The following is a 25,193-nucleotide window of genomic DNA, read 5'->3' on the forward strand; positions in this document are numbered from 1 at the left end:
GGTCCATACAACGAGCAAAGACATATTGGATGCTCCTCCACCACACCACAATGCCTTTCCAGTCTCTCCAGATGCTCCTCCACCACACCACAATGCCTTTCCAGTCTCTCCAGATGCTCCTCCACCACACCACAATGCCTCTCTCGAGGTATAAGAAGTCGCTAACCAAACATCTTTTAAATGCAGCTAAACTGCTGATCCTGGCTAGGTGGTGCTCCACTACGGTGCCCACCCTCCAACAGTGGATGGCGAAGGTGGAGGAGATCCATGCAAAGGAAACGCGTGCGGCTTCCCTAAAGGGTAATACGAAAAGCTGCCTGCAGAGATGCACTCCTTGCATTGACTTCCTGTCCAGACGACAGACTTAGAAAATCTAAACCATAGCGGCACAACTGGGATGGAACTCCAGGCCCATCAGCGAGACAGGTGGATGGGTTACATCACGCCTTAATGGCCCATTTGAGTGTGCGGAGGGCTCCCCTTCCATCTATGGTGGGTCTGGGGTCTCAAGTCATCTGCCACTCCTCCTCTCTTCCTCCCCCTCCCCCCTGTTTTTCTTCTTTCACCTCCACTGTTTTCTTACCTCTCCCATACACACCCCACTTCTCCCCCATCCCCAACTTTTTATTCAGGCTACTACTCTGACGTGGAAACACGGCAACTCTTACGACAATAGCTACAAATTGTCTCAGGGTTAATTGATGAGTAAAAGAGGCATAACTGGTCTGGGCGACGTATATACAAAAGTAGAAACACCGAACTTGTTTTCCCTGACATCAATGGTACTATCAACTTGGTACAGCTGCTTGATATCTCCTAATATGTTGAGGATAATGACCTAGTGGCCTAATGTTGTTTGTTTGTATATGCTAAAACATATGTATCTCGGTCTCATTTACGCTTGCAATACTGCATTATACTGTATATCTTTCTATATAAAACTGTAAATAAAGATTGTGTAAAAAACAAACAAAAAACAACAATATTTTACTCCTAATGGGAAGAGAGCCAGGCAGTGAGACTGCAGGGACATAATGTATACACCAAAACTGCTTTAGTGACTACAGTGTCCCTTTAATGTGGCAAAATCCCTGAACCCCTTTTTTCTCTGGCATAATAAAATCATCCTACTCTGTATTTAGTTTTAGAAATAAAGAGGAGAATTTTTTATGTAATGGCTACTTCAATACATTTTAAGCACATGCTCTACTCCTAAACTCCCAAGTTCTGTTCTGTGCATTCATGGCACATACCTGGGGGGAAATCAAGAGTACACACACTCAGGCCATAATGTATAGACCTGCGGTTCCCAACAAAGTCCCCAAGGCACACTAACCGTAAGGGATTTGACCAACTCACTATTGGAACAGGAAAGCACAAATTTTAGAATGTTTGCATGCCTTGAGTGCAGGTTTGGTAAACAGTGATTTAGGTCTTGATTCCATTTCACTTGTTCATCCCTCTAAGGCTTGATGGTTGGCAGTTTAACATGCAAAACCCTACATGCTTGAAGTTAAACGTTATTTAGTTAAGAGTTATCCCAAAGACATGTAACCATAGATTTCCAGCTGAATACAATAGTGCAGATATAAACTTACTTGTTGCTGTCTCTGTAGTTGTAAATGTAGCATCCCTGTGGCATCCCACTTTCTTTATCCAGGGTAAACGCCAATTTAAGCTGTAGAAAAGCAATTTATTAGTGTCTTGAACTAAAATGTAACAATATTCCACATATTTATAAAGTATAAAATTAGTAATACTAGCAGTGAGGACCATACGAAAGGGAAAACAAGCATTTATCTAGTGATGGCATGTTAAGTGAATAAATGTGGGTTTACATTTTTCATACTACAAGTGGTCTAAGGATAATCTATACTATGTTCACATGGGGTTGATTTTATTTGATCTAGGCTTTGCAATACTCAAAATATAAACAAACATTAACTGAGCCACTCTATAGCTACTGTGTTTGTTCTTATCCAACAGAGAAAATTTCTCAGCCAGTGCTTCAGTCAGTTTCATCCAGAGTTTGGGATTAGATTGCAAATGGCATTACCCAACCCATTACCCCAATGCATGACATTTAGGGAATAGTGTTCGATACTGAATATCTAAAATAAGTTTGCCATTGAAAGCTCTCCTCACCGCCCCTGCACATTCACATTACTCAAGCAGGAAGACAAGTTTATCTGCATTAGGTACTATGACAATTTGTCCCTAGTCTACATTAAACAATTTAGCGCCAAGTTTGTGTTAAGGTATTTATTTTTTTCAAAAGAGAAAAAATTCTGCAGGGGTTAATAAGTGCTTGAGGCATTTGTTCCTAAATCCAATTATAATGTATGAGAGCCTATAACAAAATATTTTTGGTTGCCACGTTCCAGGCTGAATCCTGCCAGCTTGTTTCCTTTATACATCTATAAAAGATAATGTTGAAACTTTTGAAAAGAAGCACTTGCCGCTCAGGGGGAAAAATATAAAATGTTGAGGCATTTTGCAAACAATTCAATTCCCAAACAATCAGGTCAAGTACATGGACTGGAGGTTCTATTAAATTAACAAAAATGTATAAGATTTCCATCGAACAAAACCCTTAAAACTAGATGACCAGTGTTTGCATTTTCATTTTGCTGTTCAGTCTCAAAAGGCATTTTCCAGAAAGCATCAAGCTTTGATTTTTTTTTTTAGAGCAAATGATAAAATAATCTGACGGAAAATGCGTACCTTTATTTCACATGCAACAGGAGATTAAACCTATTGCTAGAATAGGAAATTTGGGTACAACTCAGCAGAGCTTAGATTCTTGGTCACTGGTCACTAAAAGACATTCAATAGCACCAGTGTTTGGCAAAGTTCATCTGGAAATAATGGTCCCCAGAAGACTTGGCCAAACGCCCAGCTGTATATTTTTTTTTAAGCAAGTTGACTTTTATGAATCAACACATGAATTTAAGAGATCTGCTGTCTGTGCTACATTAGGAAATACCTTGTTCTGCAGAATATTATGAGTGGCTTACTTAACTGTTGCTTACCTGAACCAATAGACACATGGCTATTTTGTTTGCCTCCTGGGCACGCCTTCCCTTCAGATTCTGTCTTTTATTCATAATTATACAGCCCCTACTATGAACTTGCTATAAAGGCTCAACAGTGATTAATAGGATCCTTTTATGAATTGCAAACTTTTTCAGGTGCATACTATAGCAGTGACATAGCCTGAATAGCCACAGAGAAGTGTCTAAGCTTCTTAACACTCAGGATGATTAATAGATCTCATGTCAAATGCTCATCACTGAGTGTGTTTGGTGCAGGACTCCAAACATATTTCCTTCACGGCAAAAAGCTTAACTAATCAATTACTAGGTCTGTCTGTGGGATAACCAAATTCTGATTCTAATATAAACTGCACACGTACCAGCAAACTGTTTCTACACCTGAGAGCAAACAATGAAATATTATACAGATGATTCTGGTAGTGTACCATGTGTTCCTTATTGTTCTTTTATACAACTTCTTGACTTTTTTTTTTTTAAAGGGTCATCATAACCACTTTATCGCACGGGCACATAACTGGGGGACAGCACTTGTAGGCTCTTTGCATCATAACTACTACAATAGACTATGACAATCATGTGCACTTTAAGTCTTTTCAAAATAATGCAAATTCAATAAAAACATCAAACAAAATATATGATCACAATGAACACTTATAACCCTAAAGCATACACAGGAACCTTTGGGTGGTGTCTGCTATTCTAACATTTTGTTGATGTTCATAAAACACTTCTATCTATCCAGTCCTGACACTACCATTCATGAGTCCCATACAATGTCAGAAAGACCAAAAACAAGGTTCTAACAAAGTGGCATTCATTGAAGGCAGCCATTTCGAATTTATAAAGAGAGACACTGATGGCCTATTATAAAAAAACAAAGACAAAAAAGTAAGAGGGTGGGGGAAAAACATTCATTACACTTTGTAAATGAGACTGGTCGGCTCATTGTAGACTAGAGTGGAAGGGTAATGTGTGATAATTGCTGCCTGCATGACTGAATCACAATATGTAACATCACTCAAGCACAACACAAAACCACTCTGGCACAATGAGTGGTTAATGCAGATAGGGGTCACCCTTCAAAATGATTAGCCACGGATCCTGGAATTCAGAGTATCTGAGTTGCCAAAGGATCATTTTGTTTAAAGCCTGCTGATTTCAAACTTTTTTTTTATGTTTTCAGCATTCAGAATGTCATCTCAGTTTAAATGGAATTAAGATGTTGCATGGATTTTGTATAAGACAGTGCATTGAAACTGCAGGATCATTTCCCAAAAGTGCCATTGTTTTGCCCGTTTTCTAAATCACAGCAGGAGGCTTCCTCTGAGATGCAGGAATCTATTCCCTCATGTGTCACAACCCAGAGGGCTGTTGACTACTGACTTGGAGGAAAAAAAAAAAAGTGCACCCTACTTTTGTAATCCACACTCTCCATGTCCTGAGAACAATTCATTCACATTGATGCTCTTTTAGTTTCAAACTTTACACATTCATCACTGACACCAGAAGGCTCCATAAAGGCCTGGGAGCTAGTTCACCTCTTTATCAACTGAATTGGGGAAACAGCACAATTTAAAGAAAAGATAGGTTGTGTCCTTGAACAGTGTAGTTCTACAGAAGAAAAAAAAAAAACACCCATAGGAAACCTCTTAAATTAATAACCTAATTATGGACCTTCACTACCCATCTAGAAGTCAATGACATTATTACCCCCTAATACGGCCCCCCAAGGTATGGCAAGGGGGTCACAGACAATTTAAATTTATACTTATGGAAACGTATTCGCTTGAGGTGGTTGTGTTGTACATTTTTAACATATGCACCCTTTTTCAAAGCAATATTTTAAACAATTTTAGAAATCTCTGATCAGAATGATTGAACTAGATGCACTGTTGAGTAAGAAACTAAAAAATAAAAAAACGAGTACATTTATATACACACACTTAATACAAACATCACATCAGTATTTGCTGTATAGAGCGGTGGTACCTTTCAGGTTAGCCATAGCAACACAGAAATAAATAAAATATTATTTGGAACACATATGCTCAGCTTATTCTAAGCCCACATTAAACAAAAACACTCTTGGACAGAATTTTATAAGTACTGTCCTTTTTTGTGTCACAGTTTGGCAAAAATTTTGGTTAGCACACTACCAATGACTCTCCTACGAAGGAGTCATTTTTGGCCAAACCACAACACTGAGCTGTAGTGATTAACCCCTTAAGGACACATGACGTGTGTGACACGTCATGATTCCCTTTTATTCCAGAAGTTTGGTCCTTAAGGGGTTAAGGTACTCAAAATGCCCCTTTCAAGGAAACAGGTAGAGTAGCAAACCTACACTCTCATAAAACCAAATGCATCTGCACATAAGACAATGGAAAATTAAAAAAAATAATAATGTATTGATGTAATACAAGCATGTCAAACTCAAAGGCTAACACAGGCCAAATAACCCAGGTTTATGTGTTTGTGGGCCGCAAACCACACCCCCCCCCCTTCCCCCCCCCCCCCCCGTTTTCATAGAAATGTAGGCTTATTTAGAAAAGTACAGTATAAAAAAAAGTTGCCTGACACTGGAGGTCCTCACACTCGTAGGGCTTCAAAGAAAACAAAAGAGTAAATTTATTTTAAGGAGGCGTGCATTTGCATGTAATCAATGTTTCAGTCCAACTACCTTGACATATGAAAAGTTTGGTAATTGGACTGAAATGGTGAATGTATGTTGTTGCACAGCTGTAAAAAAAACAAATCACGTTATCTTGTTGATTTTGAAGTCCTATGAGTGTGTTCTTCACTTTGGCTGAGAACAAACTTTATGATCTAAGCCAATCCAATGCTTTTCCATTTGAAAGCATTGGGAGCCTATTGTGCATGTATGGCAAAAAGTTGCATGGTCAAATAGCATCTCCATGGGGAGCGTTCAGCATCTTCATGCAGATCCAATCTAATACAGTCTCCTCCCCCCATTCTAATACATTGCCCACAAATCCAATAAACTGCCTGCCTCCCTCCACTCTAATACACTGCCGCTTACTCGAATACACTGCCCTCCCCCAATTTAACACACTGCTTCCACTCCCACCACAAATACACTGCCCCCCTCCCATTCTAATACATTGCCCACAAATCCAATACACTGCTCCCCCTCCCAGCACTCTAATACACTGCCACCCCAATCACAACTTTAATACATTGCCCCCTCCTACTCCTAATTTAATACACTGCCTCCCCCACCACTAATACATAGCCCCTCTTCGCCCCCCAATTAAATACACTGGCGCATCCCCCCCCAAATTAATACAGTGCCCCCTCCCTCAAATTAATACACTGCCCACTACCTCCCCCAATTTAACACACTGCCCCCTCCCCAGTTTAACACACTACACAGGAAGGTCCCCCAAGCCCTTCTTCCCCTACCTTAAGAGGAACGTCCTCCATTTCCAGCTCTGCTCTTCTCAGTCCAAGCAGGCCAGACGCTCCTCTGGCACTGCGAGTAGGAAGGAAAGGTGAGTGTCTGGCCTGCTGTGCAGATAGACAGCCACTCTGCCCTCTTGCGGGAGCACGCGATAAACTGTGGAGGCTAAGCTTGCGACCTGTCTTGTGGCTGGTTGCACTCACAGCATAAGGCGGCCCCCAGGGCAGGTGGGCCGCAAATATATTTATTGTGGGCCACATGCGGCCCGCTGGCCTCAAGTTTGACAACCTTCAGCAGTAATTACCATTGAACTACTCAACCAATTATATTATCAGCTATATAATAATTACAATAGAAGATCACTACAATGCAGGGTTTGCCAATTCATCCAGTCATGACCTCAATAGTCAGAGCATAACTATTGTGCTGCAGTAGTATATTTAATTTGTAGCTATCCACAAGTAAAAATGATGCTCTGTGGCTCTGCTCAAGAAGCAGCATGCACTGAACACAATTGTAATCATTGTCCACATACATGCTTACCTGCTGCAACCATGCCAATCTTATTTTATAAAACTTGCTTTCTGTAGAACTTTATACTCAAACATTCGTATGTATCAACCTTTACACATCACCTATGCAATCCTAGAAGCAATCTTAAAATACCATAAGAATGTGCACAATTCTGAGTCACACGTCTCACTCCCCCCTCTGTTAAACCATCCGCAGGGTGGTCCAGAGCTACAACTTTTTATCATTACATTATATGCAATTATATTTCTCTTCCTGTGTGAAGTCTGTCGGCCTGCCTTTTCATGAATCTAAATCCAATCTGGCACAGCTGGTGAAGTGACAACATACATGGTGAAGTGACAACCTGTTTATTTATGTTGAGTGGTGCCAGATGCAGACCATCATATACTGTTCATATACCTGTTCAAGTCAGTTTTTTTGCAAACCAAATGTAAATTTCCCCTTAAACATATTTCAACCTAATAATGACACAGATGGTGCCAAATCATGCCAGCCTCTCCCCAAAGTTTATTCTACTTTTATTTCTTTAATAATCGGCAAAGCACAACAAAGTTCTGTTTCATCTTCACCTGTCAAGATCTTACTTAAGGGAGTACAGATCACGGCATCTAAGAGCGTAGAAAGGGCATGACATCATTCAATCTGCTAGAAAGGCAGAACTGAATGATGGATAGTGCGTGCAACGAGTCCTCTTCCTATGTCAGGCATGAGTGTAAGGAGGTCACGCTGGGAATGACTTCCAAGCAATAACTTTGAAACACAAAATTTAAAATGCGTTCTTGTTTTCCTAACAGTCACCCAAGACCAGAAGGATGGATAGGGAAATTTCATAGTGCTGTAGGAACACAGCTATCAGATGTAGCACATCAATCAGATATAGCCATTGCATACATTATTTATACATTAGCTATACAAATGTAGCTATAACGCAAGATATTAACAACAAAAAAAAACTTACAAGTATTTGAGAAAAATTCACAAAAGGAGAATTCACATTACAGCTGATAAAGCACCAGTTAAAAACAGTTTAAAACCAATACTTAAAATTGACCATAGGCATTTAGTCGGATTTCAAACTTTAAACTCAACACAAAAGTCAGAGGCCATCAATATCTCTGTCCCAACCCTGAAATGGAGGCGCACCTACGGTCGCAATTCCACTTTAAATGGTGTGAAGCAAAACTCAAGTACCTGGGCATATGGCTGCCCAGAAAGCTGTCTACCAAGCAAACTTTGCCCCCATCCTTGCCTCCCTAAAGGCAGACATGCATAAGTGGGCAGACCTAAACATCTCTTGGTTTGGTCGGAATAACGTGATCAAGAGGAACATTCTCCCACGCCTCCTGTATCTCTTCCAGACAGTACCAAGAGCATTTTTCCCAATCAATAACCATAGCTATCCGGAAATTTGGGTGGAATTAGAGAGCACCAAGAGTCAGTAAAAACCAACTGGAACAACCTAAACAGGGGGGCTCTGGGCTTATAGGGTACAACCGAGCCACTCACTTACTCAGGGTGACTGATGGGTACACGCCAAAACCACACAGGCAGGGGGCAAGATCCCCTCACTACTCTGGATGCCTAGGACGCCATTCAGCTCCCTCCGAACGGGTAACCCCCCGATAGACACCACCCTGAAAATATGTTGCTCCCTCCGCTACTCTCAGCAATTGACCACATCTCCCAGCCCTCTGACACCCCTCACACATAACCCAGACGTCGGGGAGGTCTGACACCAGCGGACCTACATAAATTCGCACAGACTGGATCTGCATGCGCCAATGGTGCGACAGCCGCACCCTTAAAACCTTTGCCGACATGCTCCCCGACACTACCACAACAGGCCAACTCGATCAGTTTCGTTACCACCAAATCAAGACCTACTACTCTGCCACAGCAACCAAGCGCCTGTTCCATCGAGACCTCACATACTTCAAGAAATTATGTACCACCAGGCGACACGTAGTTAAGGGGGTCTCAATACTGTATGCGATGGTTCTAGATGGGGAAACAGACCACCAAAGTTCATTGCTAGATGGGAAAGGGAAACTGGCGAGACCCTACCTGAACATGAATGGGACAAAATAAAAAAATAAAAATATTGCAGGCAGCCCACACGGCCCTGGATATAGGGCGGCCTGGGGGGGAAATTGCCTCCCTGCCCCAGCCCGCCCCCACCTTCTGGCAATGGGTTGACCGGGTGGGAGAAATGTATGCTATGGAAACAATGACTGCAGCCTTATAACGTCGCTACGAGAAGTGTACCCAGACATGGGCCCCTTGGTTGATGTACATAATTGCGGAATAATATTATATATATATATATATATATATATATATATATATATATTGTTAGTCCAATAAAAAAGGTATCCTTGTATACTGAAATTCTCTCTCTCTCTAATATATATATATATATATATATATATATATATATATATATATATATATATATATATATATATATATATATATATATATATATATATATATATATATATATATATATATATATATATATAAATATATATATATATATATAAAATGTTCAAAGTCTGGCACTCTACCTTTAAATAGAACCGCAGAAAAAAGCCTCGGTGCTACACAGCGTATATGTATATCCAAGAAGAGAAGAGAGCACTCCAGAGGACTTGTTTGAAGCAATTTATTCCGTGAGGAAAATCGTGCAGAAAATCGACGTTTCGACCCGCAGGTCTTTATCAAGATGATAAAGATATCAAGATGATATCAAGATCTTGATAAAGACCTGCGGGTCGAAACGTCGATTTTCTGCACGATTTTCCTCACGGAATAAATTGCTTCAAACAAGTCCTCTGGAGTGCTCTCTTCTCTTCTTGGATATATATATATATATATATATATATATATATATATATATACACACACACACACACACACACACACCTATATACCTATATATCTATATATAATCGTAGATTGGATTAGCCATATTAGTCTAGTAGACAAGATGCAAAAATACCAGAGTATTTCAGTATACAAGGATACCTTTTTTTATTGGACTAACAATATTTCAAAGAGAAGCTTTCAAGAGTTTTCCTCAGGTCTGAAGCACAGCAAACAAGTGTTGGTGTTAAACTATATCAGATTGATCAGTATTGGTTCAGACTGGAGGAAGAGGAAAACTCTCAAAAGCGTGTCTGAAAGATTATGTTTGTCCGATAAAAAAAATAAAAAAAATGTTATCATTGCTTACTGCAATACTCTTATAATTGTGTTTATATATGCCAAAATACCAAACACGTGGTGCAGACCATCTGATATGATTTAAGTAAAAGGTATACACTTGAACACACATATGTAGAATACACTCACATGTCCCAGAGTCTTACCAAGCCTGGCTCTGGGTAACAGGCTTCTTGGAGAGGGAACAGATCCCACTAATAGATATCCAAAGTGGCACTTACATTTTCTTACTAAGAATGCACTGTATAAGAGACACAGGCAGGCACAGGACCCCCAATGGCACAGTGTAACATTTTAGTTGCACACAGATAAAGTTATGTTTACTTGCATAAAGGTGGGAATGCAAAGCAGGAAACCCACAAAAAACGTTTTAAAATCCGTGATGAACAGCAAGTGCTTCCTGTATTCTGCACAGTGTTTTTTTTCTCTTACTGGCACTCCATTAAGGATTACCTGAACAAAGGGCTTCCTACCCTGTTTCTCGAGGTGAGCCCCGAAGTATCTGGGAACCACTTGTCAGGTTTTGCTCCATTTTGTCACTTTGAAGAATTTAGCAATTTGTAATTCTATAGCATCAAGGGAAGAACCTATGCATTCAAAAGAGGTTGCAGAGATGCCTAGAAATATTGACACGGCTCATTCTGATTTAAAGGAATGTTTTACCCAGGCTTTTTTTAGGCCATTTCAGGGCAAGAACCAGAATTTATGGTCAGCTCTGAAGAGGAGTTGAAATCAGAACAAGAGTCATGATGATAAAGATATCAAGATGATATCAAGATCTTGATAAAGACCTGCGGGTCGAAACGTCGATTTTCTGCACGATTTTCCTCACGGAATAAATTGCTTCAAACAAGTCCTCTGGAGTGCTCTCTTCTCGGATATATATATATATATATATATATATATATATATATACACACACACACACACACACACACACACACACACACCTATATACCTATATATCTATATATAATCGTAGATTGGATTAGCCATATTAGTCTAGTAGACAAGATGCAAAAATACCAGAGTATTTCAGTATACAAGGATACCTTTTTTTATTGGACTAACAATATTTCAAAGAGAAGCTTTCAAGAGTTTTCCTCAGGTCTGAAGCACAGCAAACAAGTGTTGGTGTTAAACTATATCAGATTGATCAGTATTGGTTCAGACTGGAGGAAGAGGAAAACTCTCAAAAGCGTGTCTGAAAGATTATGTTTGTCCGATAAAAAAAATAAAAAAAATGTTATCATTGCTTACTGCAATACTCTTATAATTGTGTTTATATATGCCAAAATACCAAACACGTGGTGCAGACCATCTGATATGATTTAAGTAAAAGGTATACACTTGAACACACATATGTAGAATACACTCACATGTCCCAGAGTCTTACCAAGCCTGGCTCTGGGTAACAGGCTTCTTGGAGAGGGAACAGATCCCACTAATAGATATCCAAAGTGGCACTTACATTTTCTTACTAAGAATGCACTGTATAAGAGACACAGGCAGGCACAGGACCCCCAATGGCACAGTGTAACATTTTAGTTGCACACAGATAAAGTTATGTTTACTTGCATAAAGGTGGGAATGCAAAGCAGGAAACCCACAAAAAACGTTTTAAAATCCGTGATGAACAGCAAGTGCTTCCTGTATTCTGCACAGTGTTTTTTTTCTCTTACTGGCACTCCATTAAGGATTACCTGAACAAAGGGCTTCCTACCCTGTTTCTCGAGGTGAGCCCCGAAGTATCTGGGAACCACTTGTCAGGTTTTGCTCCATTTTGTCACTTTGAAGAATTTAGCAATTTGTAATTCTATAGCATCAAGGGAAGAACCTATGCATTCAAAAGAGGTTGCAGAGATGCCTAGAAATATTGACACGGCTCATTCTGATTTAAAGGAATGTTTTACCCAGGCTTTTTTTAGGCCATTTCAGGGCAAGAACCAGAATTTATGGTCAGCTCTGAAGAGGAGTTGAAATCAGAACAAGAGTCAGACACATCCTTCAGATCTACAGAGACTAAGAAGATGAGAAACTTGATCCTGATGGTCCATGAAACTTTAAAGAGCAAAAGTCTTCTATTGATGCATCCGATAAATGCTTTTTGGACTTTATAAAGCAAAAGGCTATCTTTCCCTTACTTTCGGCTATGAGGGAGATAATCTATACAGAATAAATTAGGCTTAAAAAAAAAAAAAAAAAAAAAAAAGCCAACTAAAGAGACTTCACGTATATACCTGCTTAACCAAAAAGATTGCAATCACCGGAACTCCGACCTAAGAACAGATGCAACTATCATTAGACTTGCCAAAAAAATGTCACTCTCCCTATTGACCAAGCTTCTTCTGTGAAGGAAACTATGGAAAAAAGGATGGATGCAGAGATGGTAAAGGCATATCTAACCCTTGGAGTGTGACTATCCTGTGGGTAGCTCATCTCTTACCAGGGCTATGAGGGTGTGGATCCAAAGGCTGATTGATGATGGATGAGCTTTCCACTGGAGTCCAAGCCAATTTTTTTACAGAGGCATCAGCGATAAATATAACAATGAATGCCTCGAGGATAGCACTATGGTTGCATTTGTGAAGAAAGGATTACAATTCTAAAGCAAATCTACATACAATCCCATTTCAAAGATATGTATTATTCAGAGAGCCATTTAGTGACGCTATTAAAAAGGCCATTGAAGGGAGAAGAAAAAAAAAAAAATCTTTTCTACCTAGCAAAAGCAGGAAATTGCCTGCTTACTCCTGGAGAGAGACACAAGGTCCAAATTGGATAGATCCTATTGAGACTCCAGACAGTAGTGGCACTACTGATTTTTTTTTTCAGGGGGAATTGGAGAGATCTCCAAGAATTAAAGCCCTTTTGAAGATGTGAGGGTCCAAGACCAGGGAGTCAGAAGGCGATTGGGAGCCTTATTTTGAACCAAAACTAGCCCAGATTCCTGGATCTTTAAAAAACATAAAAAGGTGACCGGAATGAATTACACTCTACTCAAAACAAATGTGAGATCTCAAGTATCATCACTAAAGACTATGAATACAGCAATCACAGAACTATTAGACAAAGTCATAGAGGAAGTACCTCTAAAAGGAAATATTTCAGGGTGTCTACTCCCCAGGCCAAAGGGAAATGAAGATTTATACAGGATTTGAAGTCTCAAACAACTGGGTGGAAGAGACATTCAAAATGGAATCCTAGGGGGGCGTGTCCTCTGGCAGCCGACCAAGATGGACGTGTGAACCCGGAGCTCCTTGTGGCGCCAGCACACAAAACGCCAGCAACCCGCTAATCCCGCTCGCACAAGGAAGCCTACCGACACAGGAGGCACCCCGAGGCCCGCGGGTCCCGGGGGGGATCCACACGATTAGGTCCTACCTACACTCCACGGCCCGCGCACGATCACCGCAACCGGAAATGGAGGCCGCAAACCAAGCACCGGACTCCACTCCATCCATCCATCCCGGCCAGGCACTCACCAGCCTTATCCTTTGCATCAGAGCCTCAGATGCTGCCGGAGGATGGATGGAGAGAGATACTGCCCAACCTCCTCACAAAGACTGACTTGAGGCCCTCTCTGATCGCCTGGGCCGTGTGGTACGCGAGGAGGTGGCCCAACTTTGTGCGGACATGGCAAATATGGAGGCTCGCATGTCCGTGGCGGAGGCCCTCCGGACAGACCTGGAGCACACCAATACGGCAGTCGCTGGCCAAGAAGCAGACATGGCATACCTCACCACGTGGATAGATGACCTGGACAACCGCGGCCGCAGGCTGAACCTACGTGTCCGCGGGGTGAGGGAGGCCCGTCTGAGAATATCCCTGAAACGTTGCGGCAAATATTCACACAGGTACTGGGGGGTCAGCAAATACCCAGAATAGGCCTAGTTAGGGCACACAGAGCTCAGAAACCCCTGCCAGCCCCAGAAGACCAGCCCAGAGATATCATATGCGGTCTAGATAATTACCAGCTAAAGGAGGAAATATTGCGCACGGCCCGCCGCATGGGATACCATACGCCTAGAGGGGCAAAGTATATCCATCTATCAAGACTTGTCCCAGTATACACTACGTTATACACTACTACTTACGCCCGGTGACCTCGGCCCTACAACAAGCAGGGATCTAATACCGCTGGGGCTACCCATTTTCCCTGACAGCTAGACAGGGCCCAGATCAGCTAACACTGAGAAAATCAGAAGAAGTTCCAAGCTTCCTACGCACCCTAGGCCTCCCGCCAATACAAGTACCCGACTGGCTAACAAGGTCGTTCCTCCAGCAACCACCAGGACAGCAGCAACCACGCAGACCGGATCAAAACCCCCAAGGGCCCCAGCACCAACGCCGCCGTGACTGGAATCAAGGCCAGGCAAGGCGTGAGCGGTAAACAGACCACCAAACAGCCTGGGGGGACCCAAGGGCTACAGCGAGAACACACCGAACTGTGAGTAACAAATAAGGGGACATACATAAGAATGAGCAAGGATTGGGGTGGGAAAGGGGCAACCGGGGGGTCTGAGGGGGACTAACGCATTATTCCCCACGTAACCATTTACCAGAAGAGGGGGAACTGGACAATTGGGGTGGGGAACGGGTGAACGGGCCGGACCAAGGGTCCAGAAAGGTTAAAGGCGAACACGCACATAACACCCAAGCTCTACAAAACCGCACAGCACTCTATATGGTCACAAAATTACACACACAAGCAAAGCCACACTAGAGGAGGGAGAGAAAGGGGAAAGGAGCGGGGGGGGGGGGGGGGGGGAGGGCATGGGTTAAGCGAGCATTGAGTGAGAAAACAGATGACAGAACACACACAGAAGGAAAGGGGGGAGAAAAAGGGGAGGGGAGAGGGAAGAAAAAGGGAAAAAAAAGTGTGAAGACAGGGGCGAAGGAGGCAAAGGGGAGGGAGGGAGAGGAGGGGAAGAAAAGGGGGAGGGAAGGAGGGGAACACAACAATCTAAACGCCCACTCCAGGGCGCTCCAAGACAGCTTGATTAGGGAAGGCGAGGAGGGAATGGAGAGCCACAGGCAGCACGAGCAGATGAAGGGAAGTAAGAACAAACAAAATGTAATGCTAGCTAGAGGATGTAACCTATACCTGCTATATGCGCTATGTCAAATGTATGAGATGTTGAACATGCACTACACCCACCACACGCACAATGCGCCATAACGCACCCAGCCGCGGCGCCAGCCGAACCCCTAGACCAGCGCTTACCCTTGCTCGATACACGGGCCTACTATGCAACATGATACAGAGATACACTAAGTCACCACAGAGGGATAAACTGCCCCACCACGACCCCAGATCTCAAAGCACCAGTATTAGAGACGCTAAACAGAAAACGCCATGGTACCCCTAGTTCAGACCCAAGTGACCAGCCACCCCGAGACCCCATCGGATCGAACAGAACAACCAAACCACCAAGGCACACGACCGACCCCCAAAATACCACAAGGCCCATAAAATATAGGCCCCCCCAGTAGAGCCGCGCACACGAATGGGCTGACAGAACGACCACCACGCCAGAGCGCCACAAGGCAGCTAAGCAAAAGCACCACCATGCACAAAATACACCAAACGACCCACTCACGTACCGCAACGAGAGAATGAGCGGATGCACCGATCACACAGCCACTAAAGAGGCGGGAGACCACACACAAAACCCAACACCAAAACTCTAACACCTATACAGACCCGGCAGGGCAAGCTCTGACACATTGCCCGACTCCCCCCATAGGATCAGGACACACGGCCCCCTTCAAGGAAGGGGACGCGCACACCCCAGAGTCGACTCATTCCCTCCAATAGGCCGGACAAACAGTTGAACCGACGGGATAATTGCCTATTACCCTGACCTCCAAAGGCAGTGTATACACACACACAGGGCAGGAACACAATCCACACGCGAACACAACTACACAACACATCCCATACAGACACCTACGAGCCCAACACTCCCCACCACCTTCCTCCCCCCATCCCCTGCCATACCCAAAAGTCCCCCCTGGCCGCCCACGAGATGCCGGCCCCGAGGCCAAACGGATTCGCGCGGGAGGACCTGAACATCGTCTCGTACAACGTACACGGACTGAACATCAGGGAGAAACGGAAGAGACTTCTACGAGACCTGAAACACTACAAGGCGTCAGTAGCCTTCCTGCAAGAGACCCACTTTCAAGAGGGCAGAGCACCAGCCCTGAAAGACCGCAACTTCCACATGGGATACTTCAGTAACAACCCCAACAGGCATTCTTTTCTCCACACTTATCCTTTACACAGAGAAAGCTACCATCAGATGTAACCAAGGTAGATACATATTCACCAAAGGCACAATCTTGGACCAAAACATACACATTCGCCAACGTGTATGCCCCGAACACAAAACTACACCAATTCCTTGGACGCGCACTGAATACCTTGTTGAAATTCACAGAAGGCACCCTAATAATTGGAGGAGACCTGAACCTGGCACTACACCCTGACCAAGATTCCTCATCCCCACAAAGCGCAACCCCACACAACAGATACGCAAATACACTGCGCCTCCTCCACCACCACCAATTAGCGGACTGCTGGCGGGCTTTGCACCCAACGGCCCGCGATCACACCTTCTACTCAAGGACCCACTCAACATACACAAGGTTCAACTACTTCCTCACACCACATCAAAACTTGACCCTACTCACCACCGCAGAGATCCTACCAATGACCTGGTCAGACCATTGCCCGATCCGCATGCGGATGAAGTCACCGCTGTTCAGGCCCAGACAAATGTCGTGGCGGCTGAACGAATCGCTCCTATCCGACACGACAGTGGTAGATAAAATCAGCAACTCCACACGAACATACTTTGAGGAAAACGAGACTGACGACGTGACGCCACTGACATGTTGGGAGGCACACTAAACAGTGATCCGCGGCCAGATCATCGCAATCAGCGCATCCCGCAAGAAGACAGCGATACAAGCGATCCTCGACCAAAGCCAAGACATAGCAACCCTGGAGGCAAGACATAAACGCACCCTGGATGCGACAACGTATAGGGACCTGGTATCCAAACGAGATCAACTCACCAAACACCTCAACCGATCGATACAACGCTCATACCAACACTACAAACACATGATACATGAACACGGGGACAAATGCGGGAGGCTACTAGCAAACCTCCTCAAACAACGCAAGACCCAACTCTACATCCCGAAAATCAAAGACGCAAGACAGCAACTCAGACACCGGCCAGACCACATATCCACAGCGTTCCGAGCCTACTACCAGAACCTATATAACCTCCGCCAAGCAGCCCCAGGAGCTCCACGGACGAACATAATTGAAAACATCAGGGACTACCTGGACTCCGCGAACGTGCCAGACATAGGCAACATAGCACGAGAAGCATTAGAAGCACCCATAACACCAGAGGATATAGCGTATGCCGTCAAGAGAGCAAAAACCGGCAGAGCACCAGGACCGGACGGCCTCCCCCTCCAGTATTACAAAACGTTCACACAAGATACGACACCGAAACTCCTGATGGCACTTAATGCCATCCAAGATGGGGCCACACCGACGGCCCAATTCACTTAGGCCAACATCACCCTACTCCCGAAGGAGGGGAAGGACCCAACAATGTGCCCCAGCTATCGCCCGATATCCGTGCTAAACACGGACCTTAAGCTCCTGGCAAGTATCCTCGCGACCCGACTGGCGCCACTGCTCCCCGCATCAATCCACCCAGACCAAACGGGATTCATCCCAGGCAGGGAAGTGAGGGACAACACCATCAGAGCCCTGAACATCATAGCCCACGCCAAATGCAAAAGACACCGGTACTACTCCTGTCAACAGACGCGGAAAAAGCGTTCAAAAGAGTGGACTGGGACCTGATGTTCGAAACTCTACGACAATTCGGCATAGGGGCAAGATACCTCACCTGGGTGACGGCGCTCTACACAAACCCGACAGTACAGATCAGGATCAACGGTGCACTATCAGACCCGTTCCACATCCTCAACGGAACCAGGCAAGGCTGCCCACTCTCGCCCTTACTGTTTGCAATGACGCTGGAGCCCTTCCTCAATAAGATCCGATGGAACGCGGATATACAAGGAATGGGGATCGGAAACTCGCACCATAAAATCCTGGCCTACGCGGACGACCTTTTGTTCGTGGTCACAAACCCGGAGACCTCCATCCGGGCCATACAGACAGAATTCGAACTATATTGCCGACTTTCGAATCTCCAAATCAATCACTTGAAGTCGGAGATCCTGAACCTAAAAGTCAACCACGCACTGAGAAAAACGATCCAGAGACAACACCCATACCGCTGTTGCGACCACAGAATGAGATACCTGGGGGTCTGGCTCACACCCAACCCAGCGGACCTATACACGCACAACTACCTCCCAATACTGAAAAAGGCAACGGAGGAACTACACAAATGGAACTCATACTACATATCATGGCTAGGAAGGGTAAACACGGTCAAAATGACGCTGCTTCCCAAACTGCAATTCATATTTCAAACAGTCCCGATAACAGCCCCACCATCATTCTTCAAGGCACTGAAAACGGAAGTCCGTAAATTTATATGGAATGGCAGGTCTCCCTGGGTAGCACACGCCCAACTAATCCTTCCCAAACTCTGCGGGGGACTGGCACTGCCGGACTTTGAAAAGTACTACCACGCGGCACACCTCACGAGAATCATCAGTTGGACGGTGGCCAGCGGCACGAAACCATGGACCCAACTAGAATCGGACACGACCAACTGCGACCTCAGAACACTACCTTGGATTCCAAAAGCAACATACAAACACAAACACAAACACGTCAACAACCCATTTGTGGCGGCCACCATGCAAGTCTGGCACAGACAGGGCGCGAAGCGATACCTGACGACGGACCCAGGCCCACTCCTCCCCCTTGAGAGGCAACCCAGACTTCCTGGCAGGGGACATGGGCCCAACCCCGCACCTAATAGGGCACAAGCCAATCATTCGCATGAAGGACATCCTCCGAAACCCCTTCGACATCTGACCACTGAACAAATTATTCCCAGATAGACCACTTACCTTCGTGCACACACTCCAGAGAGCGCAAATGACAATACGCCCGATCCATCCCCCAGAAACCATCCCTCCTGAGAGAACCAACATCGTTTGAACACCTCTGTACGCAAGACAAGGAACCGCCACAAGCTATATCACAGATCTACTCGATCCTAATCACGAGCAGATACCAACTAGCACCCCCATGCATCAGACAGTGGGAGGAAGACCTAGACAAACCCATGACAGAGGCAGAATGGGACACACTCATCACCTTGATACAGAAAACGCCGGGCTCAGGACATTTACAGGAGAATTCAACGCTCTACGCACGAAACCCATCAACGCTCTACGCACGAAACCCGGAGATAACAGACGCCTGCTGGAGATGTGAGGAGGCAGTGGGAACGTTCACACACATCTGGTGGACATGCCCCAAGATCCGCCCATATTGGGAGACGATCAGGAAAACTATACACAAAGTAACAGATGTATTACTGCCAGAGACCCCGGCCGCCATCCTTCTACACAAAACTACCATGCCAACACAGGCATATATCAGATCCATTATCCCCAGACTACTCAACATGGCCAAGGCGACCATCCCCATCTACTGGAAGCAGACCACTACACCCCCACTGAGACGCTAGGGTAGAAGAAGTGGAAGCGACGCGGAAATTCGAAGACATGAAAGTCATCACCACGCGACAAAGGGACCGCTACACACAACGCTGGTTCTACTGGCTACGCCACACCACATCAGACCCCTTCCAAAGCCGCCTCGCAGCAAACACCCCCAAAAGGAACGATTGAGAAAGAGACAGGCCCGAACAGGGGGCCGAGAGACCCGGAGGCTAAGCGGAACAGGGCGGCAACAGGGGACTAGATAACAGACCACCAATCCACAACCCCCCTGACCCACCCATCCAGGACACATCCACACACACTAACACACTCAAAAAATAAACCTCGGACACAAGAGACAGCCACACTACCAGACGAAGAGAAAGACACATAATACGACCGCAACCAACCACCCGCCAAGACGACACCCGCATGACATACCAACCCCACACAACACAAACACAAGGGAAAATTCGGAGAGACTACATCGAACAAGTACGAACCGAACAAGACGAGACAGCGTAACATAAACGCCCCCACACCACCGACATGAACACAGGAGGCATGGGCCGACAACAACGGCCCCCCTCCCACACAATAAACAAAAAACTAAAACAGACTCGCACACTAACAGAACAACCAGAAATTTTAAAGCAACTGCACGACCAAAGAATGGGAAACACCCTGACCCGAGGAACTACACAGTGACAACCCAAGGACACAAACCCACTCGATACGCCGGACACTGTGCTACCCACGGGACCGCAACAGACCCCGCAAAACACACAACAACAAGCAAAAAACTAAGACAAGACAGCAGGGGCCACAACTGAGACGTGCGGGAAAGACGCCGACTAAGAGACAGCAACCCAGACACCCAAAACGCAACAAGCACTCACACCACACACCCATACAATACTCAACCATACACAGCCTTAAGAACGATTCAAGCGCACACAGCGCGGGCAGACTCAACATGCGACAAAACCCAAAACAAGCAACGGAATACGCACCACATTCATCGAACAACACACACACACAGGCCAAACCACATGCAACACGCAAACTATGATAGTTGATAAAGATGCAAATGACATGCTCAAACCGCCTCTGCGCAGGCAACTAAACGTTACATCTGATGCATTGAGAAACATGCCTCTGCGCAAGCAACAAAACGTTATGATTGATGCAATGAGAAACACGCCTCTGCGCAGGCAACTAAACGTTATGTTTGATGCAATGAGAAATACGCCTCTGCGCAGGCAACTAAATGTTCCGATCGACGCAATGAGAAACACGCCTCTGCGCAGGCAATCGAATGTAATGTTTAAGTGCAATCGTAAACCACGCCTATGACATAATACCAATAAAAATATTTCAAACAAAATGGAATCCTACAATTCTATCATAAAACTGATAAACCCAGGAGGATTGGATCACCAAAGTAGACATCAAGAATGCAAATCACATGCCTATGTCATCATCGCAAAAGACGTTACTCAGATTCTCTGTCTTAGGAAAAAATAAAAAAATCTTGAGCCTACCGTTGGGACTGAGCTCAGCCCAAAGGACCTTCTGGAACATCTTCATATCTTCATCAATGATTGATCAAATATGCAAGTCTGGCATTCAGGCTTACCACTATCTAGACAATATTGTCCTGGCAGCCCAAATTGCACAAAGAATCAAAATAACTCCGTGATATTACAGCAAGTATCTCAAACGTCACAGCTGGATAGTAAACCACAAGAAAAGTTGCACTCTTCCGTCAGTAGTAGGGATGCACTTAAATGAAAATTCTAAGCCGAAACCGAAAATTCAGGATGCCCTGGGCCGAAAACCAAAACAGACTTTATTACCCAAATGACTAAAACAAAAAAAAAATGTTCCTATAATTTTTCTAATATTAGACTTAATACTAGAATTAGTATTAGACTGAATTTAATCTAATATGAAAAACTCCCCCCCTCCCATAGTGTCGTCCCCCCCCCTCCTCCTCCCATAGTGTCGTCCCCCCCCCCTCCTCCCATAGTGTCGTCCCCCCCCCTCCTCCCATAGTGTCGTCCCCCCCTCCTCCTCCCATAGTGTCGTCCCCCCCTCCTCCTCCCATAGTGTCGTCCCCCCCTCCTCCTCCCATAGTGTCGTCCCCCCCTCCTCCTCCCATAGTGTCGTCCCCCCCTCCTCCTCCCATAGTGTCGTCCCCCCCTCCTCCTCCCATAGTGTCGTCCCCCCCTCCTCCTCCCATAGTGTCGTCCCCCCCTCCTCCTCCCATAGTGTCGTCCCCCCCTCCTCCTCCCATAGTGTCGTCCCCCCCTCCTCCTCCCATAGTGTCGTCCCCCCCTCCTCCTCCCATAGTGTCGTCCCCCCCTCCTCCTCCCATAGTGTCGTCCCCCCTCCTCCTCCCATAGTGTCGTCCCCCCCTCCTCCTCCCATAGTGTCGTCCCCCCCTCCTCCTCCCATAGTGTCGTCCCCCCCTCCTCCTCCCATAGTGTCGTCCCCCCCTCCTCCTCCCATAGTGTCGTCCCCCCCTCCTCCTCCCATAGTGTCGTCCCCCCCTCCTCCTCCCATAGTGTCGTCCCCCCCTCCTCCTCCCATAGTGTCGTCCCCCCCTCCTCCTCCCATAGTGTCGTCCCCCCCTCCTCCTCCCATAGTGTCGTCCCCCCCTCCTCCTCCCATAGTGTCGTCCCCCCCTCCTCCTCCCATAGTGTCGTCCCCCCCTCCTCCTCCCATAGTGTCGTCCCCCCCTCCTCCTCCCATAGTGTCGTCCCCCCCTCCTCCTCCCATAGTGTCGTCCCCCCCTCCTCCTCCCATAGTGTCGTCCCCCCCTCCTCCTCCCATAGTGTCGTCCCCCCCTCCTCCTCCCATAGTGTCGTCCCCCCCTCCTCCTCCCATAGTGTCGTCCCCCCCTCCTCCTCCCATAGTGTCGTCCCCCCCTCCTCCTCCCATAGTGTCGTCCCCCCCTCCTCCTCCCATAGTGTCGTCCCCCCCTCCTCCTCCCATAGTGTCGTCCCCCCCTCCTCCTCCCATAGTGTCGTCCCCCCCTCCTCCTCCCATAGTGTCGTCCCCCCTCCTCCTCCCATAGTGTCGTCCCCCCCTCCTCCCATAGTGTCGTCCCCCCCTCCTCCTCCCATAGTGTCGTCCCCCCCTCCTCCTCCCATAGTGTCGTCCCCCCCTCCTCCTCCCATAGTGTCGTCCCCCCCTCCTCCTCCCATAGTGTCGTCCCCCCCTCCTCCTCCCATAGTGTCGTCCCCCCCTCCTCCTCCCATAGTGTCGTCCCCCCCTCCTCCTCCCATAGTGTCGTCCCCCCCTCCTCCCATAGTGTCGTCCCCCCCTCCTCCTCCCATAGTGTCGTCCCCCCCTCCTCCTCCCATAGTGTCGTCCCCCCCTCCTCCTCCCATAGTGTCGTCCCCCCCTCCTCCTCCCATAGTGTCGTCCCCCCCTCCTCCTCCCATAGTGTTCTCCCCCCCCTAATTCAACCGTGAAAGGCCTACTGAAGACAAGGTGTCAGCCTTCTTACTTCCATCCGCCTAGAAATATGAGCTACTTACAAAAAAAGTCCTATGTTTCTTCCAGCCACAACTACAAAGGTGGGTAAGACAAGCAATACTGCAGGCACACAACGATAATCATGTTTTGGGCAGAGAATTATGTTCAGGAGTGAAAGCAGTATATCTCCCTGGTATAGACAATATAGCAGCAGATTACTTGAGTCAATGCCCCATCCTTCCAGGGGAGTGGTCTCTAAACTGACCAGTCCTCACAGAGAAATGGGGACACAGATCTCATTAAAGATTCAAACAATTAGAGTCATTTTACACCATCTTTTCAAACAATGTAGTCTTGCATCATGTTCTAGGGTTCATCCCAAAGCAGTGACCTTATTTCATATACTTCAAGAATCGGAAAAAGCATCTCCATACCTTTAATGTGCACATGGCTTTTGGCGAAAATCAGAACTACTGTTCATTATGCCAGATTGTTCCAATAAAAGGTGGGGCCGTATCTACACAAGGAGATGACAATCTGACCATTTCCAACGCCCATTTCTGAAAGGTTGTTATCCTGTTCTGGTTATTTTAACTTGTGCTTTAACGTGGCTATACATTGCTTGTATCGATGCTACGTATTTTTCGGGGAAACCCAGGAAGGCCAGTGATTTTAAAAGATTGGGCCATTCGACCCTATTGAATGCTTTTTCCACATCAATAGACACCACCAAGGTAGTGGATTTGGTGGCCTTTTGTCGCCAGATGAGGTCGATGTTTCTCCTGGTGTTTTCAAAGAGTTGGCGGTCAGGTTCGTTCCTCTGCCACTGCTTGCATTGCTTGGTCTCTAGGTGTGTGGTTGTAGAGTGTTTTGTAGTATCCTGTGAAAATTTGTGCTATGTCAGACGGAGTATTTTTGATAGAGCCATCTTTGTGCTTGATTGATGTAATGTGAGTTTGTCTTTGTCTCGGTCGTAATGATCTGGCCAGTAGGGTGTCCATCATTTTTGCTTTTTCATAGTAGTTCTCTTGGACCACATGATTGCTTTGGCTGTGTCATCTAGAAGAAGCTCTGTAATGGATCTCCTTACCTCCCTTAGCTGGTCCAAAAGTTGTGAAGTGAGTGCCGTTTTGTGTTTCATTTCCAACCTGCGTAGTGATTCCTGTGCTTTTTGTTTCTTCCTAGTGGCTAGCTGTATACATGTGCCCCTGATCACTGCTTTGTGTGCTGCCCAGATGGTACCCGGTGACAGCTCCTCTGCCTCATTCTTGATTAAATATTCTTGAACGTCTTTCCGTATTGCCGCTTGTGTCTTCTGATCTCTTAGCAGGGTAGGGTTTAATCTCCAGTTCCATGGAGAGGCAGTGCAGAGGTTCCTCAGTGTTATCGATACATCCGCATGACCCGACCACGTAATGGGTCCCATCAACGTGTCTGCTCCCTAGCCAAGCCTATATTGTTTACTAGAAAGTCAATCCTGGAGTATGTCCCGCGGGGGGCAGAGTAGAACGTATAGTCGATTTAACTGGGGTGTTGCGCGCGCCATACGTCCACCAAACCAGTGGATTGGATGAAGTTGTGGAGTACTTTATCCTGCCTCCCCCTTCACTGGGACCTCAGTTGTCCCCCCTTGGAGCTCCTGTCTGGGGCCGGACACGGCACTGCGCTGAAGTCGCCCCCCCACAATAAGCATGCCGTATGGTAGGGTGTTGAATTTGGTAGTCCCCCAGAAGTCAGTATTGGGAGCGTATATGTTAATCATATGGATTGCATGGGAATAT

At 45.8% G+C, this 25,193-nt stretch overlaps 1 protein-coding gene across 2 annotated transcripts in view; it reads right to left on the reverse strand.

The window, feature by feature from the left end:
* The window catches only part of DIS3L2 (DIS3 like 3'-5' exoribonuclease 2), a 455,603-nt gene that overhangs the window by 88,520 nt on the left and 341,890 nt on the right, over nt 1-25,193 (reverse strand). For both annotated transcript variants that reach the window (XM_063442837.1, XM_063442838.1), the window contains exon 14: nt 1,599-1,678. In XM_063442837.1, the coding sequence (XP_063298907.1) occupies nt 1,599-1,678 (80 nt within the window). The remainder of the gene's footprint in view (nt 1-1,598; nt 1,679-25,193) is intronic.

Source organism: Pelobates fuscus, chromosome 2 (assembly GCF_036172605.1).
Source record: "Pelobates fuscus isolate aPelFus1 chromosome 2, aPelFus1.pri, whole genome shotgun sequence".
In the NCBI taxonomy this organism is placed as follows: domain Eukaryota; kingdom Metazoa; phylum Chordata; class Amphibia; order Anura; family Pelobatidae; genus Pelobates; species Pelobates fuscus.